General features: G+C 55.4%; 1 protein-coding gene and 1 non-coding gene across 2 annotated transcripts in view; both read left to right on the plus strand.

The window, feature by feature from the left end:
• ERCC2 (ERCC excision repair 2, TFIIH core complex helicase subunit) overlaps positions 1-13,601 on the plus strand; it is a 19,067-nt gene continuing 5,466 nt past the window's right edge. The window contains exons 1-15 of the mRNA XM_059906001.1: positions 1-45; positions 370-469; positions 1,465-1,542; positions 1,626-1,688; positions 1,851-1,964; positions 6,057-6,173; positions 6,262-6,378; positions 6,733-6,856; positions 6,953-7,049; positions 7,135-7,268; positions 7,353-7,521; positions 9,739-9,857; positions 12,021-12,090; positions 12,181-12,250; positions 12,342-12,443. Of these exons, the coding sequence (XP_059761984.1) occupies positions 41-45; positions 370-469; positions 1,465-1,542; positions 1,626-1,688; positions 1,851-1,964; positions 6,057-6,173; positions 6,262-6,378; positions 6,733-6,856; positions 6,953-7,049; positions 7,135-7,268; positions 7,353-7,521; positions 9,739-9,857; positions 12,021-12,090; positions 12,181-12,250; positions 12,342-12,443 (1,479 nt within the window). The 5' untranslated portion in view covers positions 1-40. The remainder of the gene's footprint in view (positions 46-369; positions 470-1,464; positions 1,543-1,625; positions 1,689-1,850; positions 1,965-6,056; positions 6,174-6,261; positions 6,379-6,732; positions 6,857-6,952; positions 7,050-7,134; positions 7,269-7,352; positions 7,522-9,738; positions 9,858-12,020; positions 12,091-12,180; positions 12,251-12,341; positions 12,444-13,601) is intronic.
• Positions 3,633-3,771, plus strand: LOC132354456 (small nucleolar RNA SNORA46). The gene has a single exon (XR_009499318.1). It is a non-coding gene; the product is annotated as a small nucleolar RNA SNORA46 (small nucleolar RNA).

Genomic DNA, 13,601 nt, shown 5'->3' on the forward strand with positions numbered 1-13,601 from the left:
GGGAGGCGGGCCGACGCCGCTTCAAGCCGCGACCTGCGCCATGAAGTGAGAGGGGGGCCTGGGTTCGCGGCTCGCGAGCGGGCGTTGGGGGTCTGGAAGATGCAGGGGCCAGTGGGCAGGCCTCGGGTCCCGGCGGGGCGAGGGGAGGCTGAAGGGGAGGGGTAGGGATAGCCGCGGGGACCCACGGGGCGGTAACGGGGATGGTCAGAGACGAGATGCCGAAGGGACCCGGAGACTTCTGGAGAACTGGGGGATATCCGGGGGGGAGGCAGCGGGCCGGTAACCCCTCTCGGCTCGACGGCAGGGGAGTGTGGAGGCTGGAGAGGGGCTGAGGGGACGGGGGACTGACCCGGCAGCTCCCGCCGCCAGGCTCAACGTGGACGGGCTGCTGGTCTACTTCCCATACGACTACATCTACCCGGAGCAGTTCTCCTACATGCTGGAGCTCAAACGCACGCTGGATGCCAAGGTGGGTGGGCCGGCCCCCCTGCTGCCCATCTGACAGCGGGGGCTGCCGCACGTGCGTCTAAGACTGAGATTGCAGGACGTCTGGAGTTTAGAAATCTGAGGTCCTTGGGAAGCCAGCGCTGCCAAATTTCCTGTTATCTCAAATAATAATAGTTAATAATAGCAGCAGCTGACACTTGTCAAAGGCTAAGCTGCTCAGTGGTTGGCTTAGGAATATAGAGACTTTGGAATCGACTACCCACAGCTGTGTGTCCTCGGGTAAATCACTTAATCTCCCAGTTCCACAGTTTTCACCTTTGTAAAATGGGCATAGTAGTAGTACCTACCTCAGCTTAATATGAGGGCAGTAGGGGTTAATTCACTAAGTAAGGCAGAGGTTCTCAACTGGGGACCATTTTGACCCCCAGAGGACATTCGGCAATGTCTGGAGACATTCCTCATTGTCAGTACTAGTGGAGTGGTGGTGCTACTGGCATCTAGTACGTAGAGGCCACAGATGTTGCTAAATATCATACAGTGCACAGGACAGCCCCCTCACAAATATTATCCGGCCGCAAAATGTCAAGAGAGTCGAGGTTGAGAAACCCTGATGTAAGACACTTCGTAATAGTTCCAGGCACAGAGTAAGTGCTGTGGAGGTGCTTGCCAAATTAAAACAAAAAAGGCTCACTACATATCAGACACTGTACTAAATATTTAACCCCCAGTTTCTCACTAATCCTCATAGTCATGCTATGAAGAAGAGCTTTTTAGGCCCATTTTTAGAGATGAGGATCCTGAGGCCCCAGAGAGGTTGAGAGGTCTTGCCTAAGACCACTCAACAAAAGTGGCAGAAGCGGGGTTCAAATCCACTGCCCCTAGGGCCCAGACTCTTAACTGCTGTGTTGTCCTGCTATTCCAAGATGGTGGCATTTCGGGGCGGGGGTGGTTTCCCAGAGTTTGTGTCCCTGAAGTTCTGAGAGCCTGTGTCTTGTCCCTCCTGCCCGGATCACGCAGGGTCATGGAGTCCTGGAGATGCCCTCAGGCACTGGGAAGACAGTGTCCCTGTTGGCCCTGATCATGGCGTACCAGCGGGTAAGTGACCCCCTGGGCCCGAGGAGGGGGGAAGAGGGAGGAGGCTGGACAGGGGCCGAGGCTGAACCCATTGTCGTCGGCAGGCGTATCCACTGGAGGTGACTAAACTCATCTACTGCTCGAGGACTGTGCCTGAGATTGAGAAGGTGAGCCTGGGACCAGTCCCAGTGCCCCTCACCGTCCCCTAACCCAGCGGTCCCCCTGGCGGTTGCCGTCATAGCTTTGGGGGCCTGTGGGAAGCTGGGGAAGGGGCTGGGGCTTTCATTGAGGCCAAGTCCCCCCCCCCACCCCCTTATCAACTGGAACAGGTGATTGAAGAGCTTCGAAAGTTACTCAACTTCTATGAGAAACAGGAGGGCGAGAAGCTGTCGTTTTTGGGGCTGGCTCTGAGCTCCCGAAAGAACCTGTGCATTCATCCCGAGGTGAGTGCCCATTCCTCCCCTCGCCCTAAGCCTCAGGGTGGAGGAAACTCTTCCATCCAACCAGGAGTCCTAGATCCCCACCCAGACCAGACATCTCAGGGAGATGTGCAGGTGCCATGCACAGAATTCTCTTCTCACTCATCCAATGCCGACTCATCGTTCATGGCCCAGGCACACCTCCTCTGGGGAGACTTCCCACTTTCCCCAGCCTGAGAGAAGTTAGAAAGGCAGCTCCTGGAGGCTGGCAGGCCTGGTTTCCTGATTCTGAAATGTACTAGCTATATACTCTTGCATAGGTGGTTTCTGCTCTCTGGGCCTCAGTCCTCCTTTCTGTAAAATGGGGATAATTAATCACCTGCTTCATACAGTTGTTGATAAGATTGGGCAAGGGGGTGGGGTTGGGCGAAATGGGTGAAGGGGTCAAAAAGTACAGACTTCTAGTTATAAGATAAATAAGTTACATAACGTACAGTTGACCCTTCGTATCTGTGGATGCAGAACCTGCAGATAGGGAGGGCCAACTGTGCTACGCCACTTTATGTAAGGGACTTGAGCATCTGTTCATTTTGGTATCCACGGGGCGGACCTGGAACCAATTCCCCCTTGGATATTGAGGGACAGCTGTACAGCATGGTGACTGTAAGTCATATACTGTATTGTATATTTGAAAGTTTCTAAAAGAGTAGATCTTAAAAGTTCTCATCATAAGAAAAAAAATTGTAACTATGTATGGTGATGGATGTTAACTAGGCTTATGGTGGTAGTCGTTTCCCTACATATACAAGTATCGAATCATGTTGTTTACCTGAAACTGATCTATAATGTCATATATCAATTATATTTCAATAATAAAAAAAAGATTGGGCAAGATAATGCATGTATAGCCCTTCACATGTATGAAGAGCTAAAAGAATGTTAGGAATTATGGGGAATTCCCTGGCGGTCCAGTGGTTAGGATTCTGCGCTTCCACTGAAGGGGACACGGGTTCGATCCCTGGTCAGGGAACTAAGATCCCACAAGCCACACGGCACAGCCAAAAAAAAAAAAAAAAATTAGAAATTATAGTGCTATTAATAAATATTAATATATGATACATAGAAAAATAGTTGTTATCATTAAGTTACAAAACCATTGGGGTCACTGAGCTCCAGGCACGGTTTTAAGTGCTTTAGTATGGTAATTCTTTAGTGTGGTATAATATATTCCAAGAATGTATTTTTTATTTTCATATATATATATATATATGTGTGTGTGTATGTGTGTGTATGGGTGTGTGTGTATTTATTTATTTATTTATTTATTTATTTATTTATTTATTTATTTATTTATTTTTCGGTTACATAATTTATTTGATTGTGCCAGGTCTTGGTTGTGGCATGTGGGTTCCTTACTTGTGGCTCACCAGCTCTTTAGTTGTGGCATGTGGGCTCCCCAGTTGTGGCTCGTGGGCTCCTTAGTTGTGGCATGTGAACTCTCAGCTGCGGCATGCATGTGGGATCCAGTTCCCTGACCCGGGATCGAATCCGGGCCCCCTGCATTGGGAGTGTGGAGTCTTAACCACTGCGCCGCCAGGGAAGTCCTGGAATATACATTATGTAATGCTATTTGTAAGAATGTATGAGAAATAATACAGATGGTGGATGATGGCTGAAGAGCAGTGGCACCCCAGCACTGTGTTTAAACCTGTGGATGGGAATCTTTCCCATTCTTGGTGATGCTGTAGTGCAAAAATATCCCTGCCTCTTTCTTTTTGGACAGCCGACTTTGTGCCATCCTGCTGTTGCTATGTGGAATTAAGGAATGTAACTCTATTCAGCCTTTGTTACCTGATAGCAAGGAGGATTGGGGTATATGAAAGCTTCCACAGACTCTGGAGCAAAATTTCAAGATGCTTTCTTTTAAACAAAAGTTTAAATTATGATTTTAAGTTTAGAGGCATAAATGAAGAGGAACCATGTAGTAAATGGATGTATGCGTGTGCCCAGAACACGCTCAGGTGGTGGTTCTGTCCCCCTTAGGAAAGTGAGAAGTTGAGAATTAATTAACTGGATTAGATTTTCTGGAAATGTGATACGTGTATAAGTAGTATTCTGCTGTATGTCAGGATGGTATCTTAGTTGTCTCCAGAGATATATAGTGACCTGGATAATGCTAAAGATTGTGACAGATAATTCCATCTTGGTTTTGTCGCTCCACATGCCTGCTGCCTTGGAAGGATTTAAAAGCATAGCTGTAGTTTTCATTTGGATTGAATTTAGTTCTTCAAAATACATTTGCCATTGGGTCTCTGCTTCAATCCTAGATAAAGGTTTCATAGTTTTAAAATACTTTTCTGTGGGAGCATATATGACACTTAACATTGTATACCTTGTACAATGTATTTTTTCTTAATAAATTTATTTATTATTTATTTTTGGCTGAGTTGGGTCTTTGTTGCTGGACGCAGGCTTTCTCTAGTTGCGGCGAGTGGGAGCTACTCTTCGTTGCAGTGCACGGGCTTCTCATTGCGGTGGCTTCCCTTGTTGTGGAGCACGGACTCTAGGCGCGCGGGCTTCAGTAGTTGTGGCTCATGGGCTCTAGAGCGCAGGCTCAGTAGTTGTGGCTCACGGGCTTAGTTGCTCTGTGGCATGTGGGATCTTCCCGGACCAGGGCGCGAACCTGTGTCCCCTGCATTGACAGGCGGATTCTTAACCACTGCGCCACCAGGGAAGCCCAATGTATTTGTTTTTTTTATGTGATTTGTTTTTGGTATTTATTGTTTATTTATTTGTTTGTTTATTTTTGGCTGCGCCGGGTCTTAGTTGCAGCACGTGGGATCTTCGTTGCGGCATGTGGGATCTTTAGTCGCGGCATGTGGGATCTTTGTTGCGGCATGTGGGATCTTTAGTCGCGGCATGCCAACTTCTTAGTTGAGGCATGCGAACTCTTAGTTGTAGCATGAGGACTTACTAGTTGCGGCGTGAGGAATCTTAGTTGTGGCGTGTGGGCTTCTTAGTTGAGGTATGTGGACTCTTAGTCAGGGCTTGCCGGCTCCTTAGTTGTGGCATGCAAACTCTTAGTGTGGCATGCAGGATCTTGTTCCCGGACCCGGATTAGAACCCCGGGCTCCCTGCATCGGGAGCACGGAGTCTTACCCACTGGACCACCAGGGAAGTCCCATATGATGTATTTGTATTACCTAATTAAAAAAAAATAAAATGTAAAGGCATTTAAGAAAGGGAAAGAAGTAGTATAAGCCTTGGCAACTAGGGACTTCCCTGGTGGTCCAGTGGTTGAGACTTCGCCTTCCAATGCAGGGGTACGGGTTCGATCCCTGGTCGGGGGGCTAAGATCCCACATGCCTGGCAGACAAAAAATCAAGAAACATAAAAGAGAAGCAATATTGTAACAAATTCAGTAAAGACTTTAAAAAAAAAAAAAGCCTTGGCAACTGATGGAAAGGGAGAGGGAGGGGTCAGCAGCCTCAGAGCCTTCCCTTTGGTGAGGGAAAGGTTTTGTTCTGAGGAGAGGGAGCCCTGGGCTGTGACGGTGCCACCAGTGGAGCCTCAGAGGGTTCGGAGCAGGGCAAACGTAAGGCAGGTTCTCACAAACTGCGATCACAGCCTCCTCTGATTCTTGGACCTTGCCAAAGTTCTGGCTGTTTTAGCATTTTAAAAGATATAGCAGGACTCCCCTCCCAATGCAGGTCGATCCCTAGTTGGAGAATTAAGATCCCACATGCCGTGCGGCACGGCCACAAAAAAAAGATAAAGCAGTTATCCTTCATCTACATGCTAAAGAATCTTCAAGCCTTAATATTTTGAAAAATTGAGATGTAATTGGCATTATATAGGGGTTAACATTTTAAAAAGAATAAGAGCCTAACAACTGTACCACTCTTGCATCCCTGCAGTAAGTTCCCAGGTGTCTTAACTGTATAATAACAAAGCAGATTGAGGTTCGAGTTTTCCACAAATGTCCGAGTCTCACCCCGGTTGGAACAGGATGGCCTCCTATCCCACCTAGCCGTTAGGTGTTGTTGAGCCCCGGATTCGAGGAGTGGTTGGGCCGCTCAGCCTGTCTCGGTGCTAAGATGCTCCCTGGCCCCTCAGGTGACGCCCCTGCGCTTTGGGAAGGACGTCGATGGAAAATGCCACAGCCTCACGGCCTCCTACATAAGGGCACAGTACCAGCGGGACCCCAGCCTGCCCCACTGCCGCTTCTATGAGGTGCCTGCGGGGCAGCGGTGAGAGAGGGAGGGCGGGACTGCTAGCAACGGCCAACCTCCCTGACCCCTAGGTACCCTCTCACCCATAGGAATTTGATGTCCATGGGCGCCAGGTGCCCCTCCCCGCTGGCATCTACAACCTGGACGACCTGAAGGCCGTGGGGCAGCGCCAGGGCTGGTGCCCATACTTCCTTGCCCGATACTCAGTGAGGAGGCCAGCAGGAGTCGGGCAGAGGGGCGTGTGTGAGGGTTACAGGCTGCCTGCCCATCTGTCTGTCTGCCTGCCCGCCTAGATCTCCCTACTGGTCTGTGCCTGTATCTGTTTGTCAGTCTCTATCCGTTTGCTTATATGTATTTTTGCCTTGCCTGTGTCTGTCTTGCCTCACCTCTGCCTGCCCGTCTGTGTCTGTCTGTCCATCTGCCTGTGTCTCTTGCCTCACCTCGCCTCTGTGGGCCTGCGGGGCAGTGATGTGGCATCGTGCTGTGGACGGCGGTGGCAGGCCCCCAGGGCTGGGTGCTGGCAGATGGCCCCGGGTGACCCTGCCCGCCTTGGCCCCCAGATCCTGCACGCCAACGTGGTGGTCTACAGCTACCACTACCTCCTGGACCCCAAGATTGCCGACCTGGTGTCCAAGGAGCTGGCCCGCAAGGCCGTCGTCGTCTTCGATGAGGCCCACAACATTGGTGAGGAGGGGGCCAGGGCAGGGAGGCGATGCCAGCCCCTCAGGCGGCCGCTCCGTCCACCTGCCTGAGCCCAGCCCGCTGCCCACTCTCCTCCAGACAATGTCTGCATCGACTCCATGAGTGTCAACCTCACCCGCCGGACCCTGGATCGGTGCCAGGGCAACCTGGAGACCCTGCAGAAGACGGTGCTCAGGTGGGGATGCTGCGGCCGGTAGGCCCTGGCGCCTGACCTGCCCCGCAAGTGTCCCCAGCTCTGCCCACACCCGGTCTCCCCGCAGGATCAAGGAGACGGACGAGCAGCGTCTCCGGGACGAGTACCGGCGCCTGGTGGAGGGGCTGCGGGAGGCCAGCGCCGCCCGGGAGACCGACGCCCACCTGGCCAACCCCGTGCTGCCCGACGAGGTGCTGCAGGGTGAGCCGCCGCCCGCCCCCGCGCCCCCCGCACCCCTGCCGCTTGGACCCCCAGCGGCGCCTGGCTGAGCCCCTCTTCCCGCAGAGGCGGTGCCAGGCTCCATCCGCACGGCCGAGCACTTCCTGGGCTTCCTGCGGCGGCTGCTGGAGTACGTCAAGTGGCGGCTGCGCGTGCAGCACGTGGTGCAGGAGAGCCCACCCGCCTTCCTGAGTGGCCTGGCCCAGCGCGTGTGCATCCAGCGCAAGCCCCTCAGGTGCGGCCCCCGAGGCTGGGTGGGTGGGTCCCTGCGAGGGGCGGAGGGGGTGGTGAGGCCAGCCCTGGGCACTCGCTGAGCCTTGTCCTCCCAGCCTGTGGCCTGGGGTCACCGTGTCGTCAGTATTAGGAGTAAGGGAAGAGTGGGGAGGGGGCGGTGCGTGTGTACACTCGTGGGTCAGAGCGGGCAGGTCTGTGAGCTGGTCCTGGGACCCTGGTGGGACAGGGGCCTGGCAAGCGACACGTGGCTCGATCAGAGAATTTACCTGAGGAGAGTTGGATGGAGGGGCTGTGTACAGGGGGGCGGGCAGGGTGGAGGAGCTGACGGGTGAGGAGGCCCCTGGGCCCTTGCTAGAGGTCAGAGGTATTCCCGCCCCAGGCCATAGGGGAAGGGGAGGGAGCGGCCCTGGAGAGGGGCTTCTGATGAGGCTCAGCGGAGTGGGAGCTGGGAGAAAATGGGACCCTCCGCCCAGACCCCTGTCTCCTCCCTTCAGTGCCTCTCATTGTCCCCCCCGCAACCCCGGCCCCCAGCCTGTGGGCCGGAGCAGCCCCTCAGTGCAATCTGGGGGGGCAGGGTCAGTCTCCCCATAACAGGGCAGGCAGTGAATGGACCTGGGAGTGGGGATGGAGTTTCCTGTGCTTTTCCTTTGCTGTTTTGCATAAGTCATTGGTTTTCTCTGAACCTCAGTTTCTTCCTTTTTGGAGGAGTGGGGGCTACTCTTCGTTGCGGTGCACGGGCTTCTCATTGCAGTGGCTTCTCTTGTTGCGGAGCACGGGCTCTAGGCCCACGGGCTTCAGTAGTTGTGGCACGCGGGCTCAGTAGTTGTGGCTTGTGGGCTCTAGAGCGCAGGCTCAGTAGTTGTGGCGCACGGACTTAGTTGCTCTGCAGCATATGGGATCTTCCTGGCCCAGGGCTTGAACCCGTGTCCCCTGCGTTGGCAGGCGGATTCTTAAGCACTGCACCACCAGGGAGGTCCCTCCGGGGGTGGTTAAATGACAGAGCAGTGATGCCAGGAACCTACCCGGTCTAGAGCACTGATGATGAGCTAAGTGCTTTACGGTCCACATCCCATGGAATCTCAGTACAGTGTCCTCCTTCCCTCGCGGTCCAGTGCAGTGGTTACGACTCTGCCCTTCCACTGCAGGGGGCACAGGTTTGATCCCTGGTTGGGGAACTAAGATCCCACATGCCACGCGGCCAAAAAAAAAAAAAAAACTGTCAACACAGTGTCCTTGCCTTGTGCTGCAGATGAGGACGCTGTGTCTCGCAGAGGAGAAGCCATTGCCCAGGGCCACACAGCACTGCATATGGCAATTGTGACTCGAAGCCCGGCCTGTGGGGCTCCAAAGCTCCTGGCTGCTGTGCCTCTGAGGGGGTGGGGAGCCCTCGGTGTGGCTTCAACTTTCTCCCCCAGCCGAGAGGCTTGTGAGGACAGAGGGGATCTTAGTTAGCCACGTGGTACACGTTCTGAGTGCCTGCACTGTGCTGGGGACACAGTGATGACTGAGACAGCCCTGGCCCTGCCCTCCTGGGGCTCACAGTTCAGCTGGGGAGACAGACCTGTCCCAGATAGGGCCAACCCAGGGCTGGGACGGGGGAGTCCTGGGGGCTGAGGGAACACAGAGGGGGGGCACCTGATCGAGCCTGGGGGTGGAGAAGACAGGCTTGAAGGAGGGAGGCTCAGGAGGCCGGTTTTCAACGTGACCGTCTGCCTGTCTCCAAAGCCAGGTTCTGCTGCTCCGCCGCCCGTCCCCGAGGGGTGGGAGCCTCCAGCTGGGTGGCCTTGCGTGTACGGCTCTGTGAGGGGGTGGCAGGTTGTCCTCTGTGAGCGTGTGGGACTCCGACGCTGTGAGTGTCACCGAGGGTGGCGAGTGTGACTGAGACGTTGCGAGAGGTTCTGGGCGTGAGGGTATGACGGTGTGGCCGTGCGGGATTCGTGTTGTGACCGTGGGATGCTGGGTCGCCCCTTTTGACCGAGAACCTGCGTGTGAGAGTGTGACCTCACGTGACATGACCGCGCGACTCTGTGGGCTGTGGCCCCGTGGGACATGCAGTTGTACAAGGTGGGGACACAGAGGTGACTGACACAGACCCAGGCCCTGCCCTCACGGAACTGCCAGGCGGCTGGGGAGACGGTGCGTGACCACGTCCTCTGAGGGCGAGGAGGGGACTCTGGGGCCCGCTGCCTTCCCTCAGCCCATCCTGCCACCCCGCCAGGTTCTGCGCCGAGCGCCTGCGCTCCCTCCTGCACACCTTGGAGATCGCGGACCTCGCTGACTTCTCCCCTCTCACCCTCCTGGCTAACTTTGCCACGCTCGTCAGCACCTACGCCAAGGGTGAGCTCACCTCTCCCTGCCTCTGCCGGCCCCCGGCAGCCGGAATCGGGATCTGGCAGAGCCTAGAGGGTTGCCCCTGGGACTTGGACAGGCGGGACCTCGTAGGGTTGGGCTCGGGAGTTTGGGCTTTAGTTTGAGGGCAGCGGGGAGCCACGAAGAGCTCTCGAGTGAGCGAGCCTCGCGCTCAGATTTGCGTGTTCGAAGGTTCCCTCTGGCTGCAGAGTGGAGAAGTATGGGGGCGGGCAGCGGCATGAGATGCAGCCGGAGAAGTTCTGTGGGGTCTGCTCACGCTGGGGGGTGGGTAAGGGGTTGGTCATGCTGCTCCCAGTGGCACTGGGGAGCCATGGCCGGTTCTGGGCAAGGGAGAGGCAGGGTCAGATTTGTGCTTTAGAATGATTCTTCTGGCAGAGGCTGGGCCAGTGCGGGAGGAGAGAAAAGGAGGGGCTGGAGAGAGATGTGGAGCTAAAGAGGCCGGGACTTGGTGCCTGGTCGTGCGGGGCCTGGGGGAGAGGAGTCGAGGAGGATGGTCAGATTTCCAGCCGGGGAGAGGGGAGCATTCCCTCCGCGTCCTCAGCGTTAAGCTGGCCAAGGGCTCAGTCTGATCCCTGGGGATTACTCCTCTATCCAGGAAACTAGGTCAGGCCTGCCTGATGTCCTGCGGCCTGGTGTGGCCTTGGCAGGAGGATAGAGAGTCCGTCTCCCCCACCCCAGGGCCGATCAGCAGCAAGTCTCACTGGAAGCTTCCTTCTGCGTCCATCCCTCCGTCCACCCCGTCTTGCCTCTCGGTCTTTCTCCTCTGTTCCCCACTTCGCCGTCTCCCAGCACCTGACATTCTTTACTTGGAACGTCCTTCCCCACCTTCCTCAGCCCCCAGCTGTCTCCCCCTCATCCTTCAGTTCTCGGCTCGGGAGAAATGCCGCCGCCTCCTCCAGGAAGCCACTTCTGGCTCCCAGGCTGGCCCCTCCTCTAGGCTCCCCTGTCCCAGCCTTGCCCACTCAGAGTGGTCGCTCTGTGGGGACAGGTCCGTGTCCCCATCACTGGACTGTGAGTCCTGAGAGGGCAGGACCAGAGCTGTCTCAGTCACTGCTGCATTCCCAGCACAGGGCTAGGCACAGAGGACTTGATTTTTTCAAAAATTTTTACTAAGTGAAAATGAATACGTGGATTCATTCATTCATTTATTGGTTCAACAAATGGGCCAGGCCCAGCACTGGGGAAGTGGCAGGAACCAAGAAAGACCTCATTCCTGACCTCTCAGAACTTACGTTCTAGCTGCGAAGACAGGGAGCCTAGATGCAGACACAGGTAAGGAAGATGATTCCAGAAAGTGATAGTTTTCATGAGAAACAAACATGTCACCATGTTGGAGAACATCTACATGGCCGGCGTGGCTTTTCTGAGGAGCTGACATTTGAGCTGAGTTCCGAATGACCAAATGGAGCCAGCTGCCTTGGGAAGCTTTCCAGGCAGTGGGGCAAGTGCAAAGGCCCCGGGGTGGAATGAACCTGGTGGTTTTGAAAGTGAGGCAGGAGGCCCGTGAGCAAGGAGGAAAGGGGGTCATCGTGGCAGGATCCCACAGACAATTCTGGACCCTGGGAGGAGTGTGGGGGGCTTCTGAGCAGGGGAGAGTTGTGAACTGACAGGATTTCACAGAGTCCCTCTGGCTGCTGTGAAGGGAGCAGGGGTGGGGGCGGGGAGCCCAGTGAGGAGGCGACTGCAGTGGTCCAGGTGGGAGGTGATGGCGGCTGGACTGGGCCGGGGTTGGGGGAAGTGGGCAGCTAGACTTTGGAGGCAGAGCTGACCAGCCTCCTGATGGCTTAGACAGACAGGTGGTAGGAGAAGGTTCGAGACTTTGGCTTGAGTTGGTGGGTGGGCCCCTGCAGCCCCGGGAGAGTGAGGGGTGAGCCTTCGGTGCTCTTGGCTCAGGGTCCTCTGAACGTTTGCACAGGTGTCGGCCCTGGGGAGAGGTGGGCAGGTTGGGGTATATTTTGGACTCAGATGCCTGGGTTTTAGGTTTGGGCTGCTGGTGGCTGGTCCCATTCACTGAGGAAGGTGAGGGGAGGAGGACTGGGGTGGAGGGAGAAAGTAGGGGGCAGGGGTAGGGGGTGGCCTAGTGGGCATGGTCATGACTGGCGCCCAGGGAATCTCACCGGCCCCCTGTAGGTTTCACCATCATCATTGAGCCCTTTGACGACAGGACCCCAACCATCGCCAACCCCATCCTGCACTTCAGGTGAGACCTGACCCCAGAGGGGGTGTGAATGGACCACAGGGGCCTGGGCCCCCCAGCCTGGCACTCACCACCCTTGTCCGCTCCTCACAGCTGCATGGACGCCTCGCTGGCCATCAAACCCGTGTTCGAGCGCTTCCAGTCCGTCATCATCACATCTGGGGTGAGGGCCCTTCTGGCCCCCAGCCCTCCACTGGGGGACTCCTGATTCCTGCCCAGTCCTGCTAAGATCCCTCCTGCTGTCCCTGGTACAGACGCTGTCCCCGCTGGACATCTACCCCAAGATCCTGGACTTCCACCCCGTCACCATGGCAACCTTCACCATGACATTGGCTCGGGTCTGCCTCTGCCCCATGGTGCGTGGGAGAGGGTGAGGTGATGGGGGAGGGGAGATGGGAATGAGGGCTGCCTTTCCTCCCTCCGCTCCCCGCCACTTCTCAGGCAGCTGAGGGATTCTGGATTCAGACAGACCTGGGCTTGAGTTCGACGCCGCAAGCCTTAGTTTTCTCATGTGTGAAATGGGAACACCCCCTCCGTGATCTCCCAGGGTGGTTGAGGGGACTGAGTGAGATAGCGGGTGTGAAAGGCTTTTGTGGCCCAGGGCCTGGTACTTGGTTAGCTTGGCTTTGCCCGGTTCATCGTCTGGCTGTGACCTTGCTAAGTGACCCTTCCACTCTGCCTTGGTCCCCTTCTTTGTAAAATGAACATCGTAACACGGGCCCTCAGTTCCATATCTGAAGTTCCTGGGCCAGATGTGGGTTTTTTTGTTTGTTTTTTGTTTTGCCGCGCCACGCGGCTTGTGGGCTCTTAGTTCCCTGATCGCGGATTGAACCCGGGCTCTCGGCAGTGAAAGCATGGAGTCCTAACTACTGGACCACCAGGGAATTCCCCAGATGTGTTTTAGAATTGAGAATTTTCCAGACTGGAAACACCGCCAGTGGGGTCTGGGCAAGTCCCTCCAGCGAGAGTCATATTTCAGCAAACGTTTCGAAGAGTCAGACTAAGGGAGATATGTCAGGACTCGGAATAGGCTCGGGGCAGGTTTTGCTGCTGTAGGAGTTCGTGCCAAACTTAAACATCTGGAGTTTCCAGAGCGTTTTTGCTTTTGGAATTGCCCTTCAGGGGTTGTGGACTGGTGCTGACCATGGGCCATGTACCGCCTCGTGCTTCTATGAGGTTGCTGGCGGCGTTGCACAGTGGCTGTCGAGCTGGGGGTGAGAGGCAACTTCCTGAACCGACTGGCGGGAGGCCGGTGCGGGCTAAGAGGGTACTTGCTGCTGAGACACATGGGTAGACTTCGGTTCAGTTCCCTCTCTGCCATTTATTTGCCGTGTGACCTTGGGCGGGCAACACGCCTTCTGTGAGCCTTAGGTTACTCATCTGCGCCATGCAGATAACAGCGTAGCTGAGGGTTCATTCAATGACACTGTGTCTATAAAAAGCTTAGAACAGCGCTAGCAGGCCACCTGCACTCACACGTTGGAGCGGTTGCTGCTGTTTCCCTTATCATGACC

The sequence above is a fragment of the Balaenoptera ricei genome, chromosome 19 (assembly GCF_028023285.1).
Source record: "Balaenoptera ricei isolate mBalRic1 chromosome 19, mBalRic1.hap2, whole genome shotgun sequence".
NCBI classification, from domain to species: domain Eukaryota; kingdom Metazoa; phylum Chordata; class Mammalia; order Artiodactyla; family Balaenopteridae; genus Balaenoptera; species Balaenoptera ricei.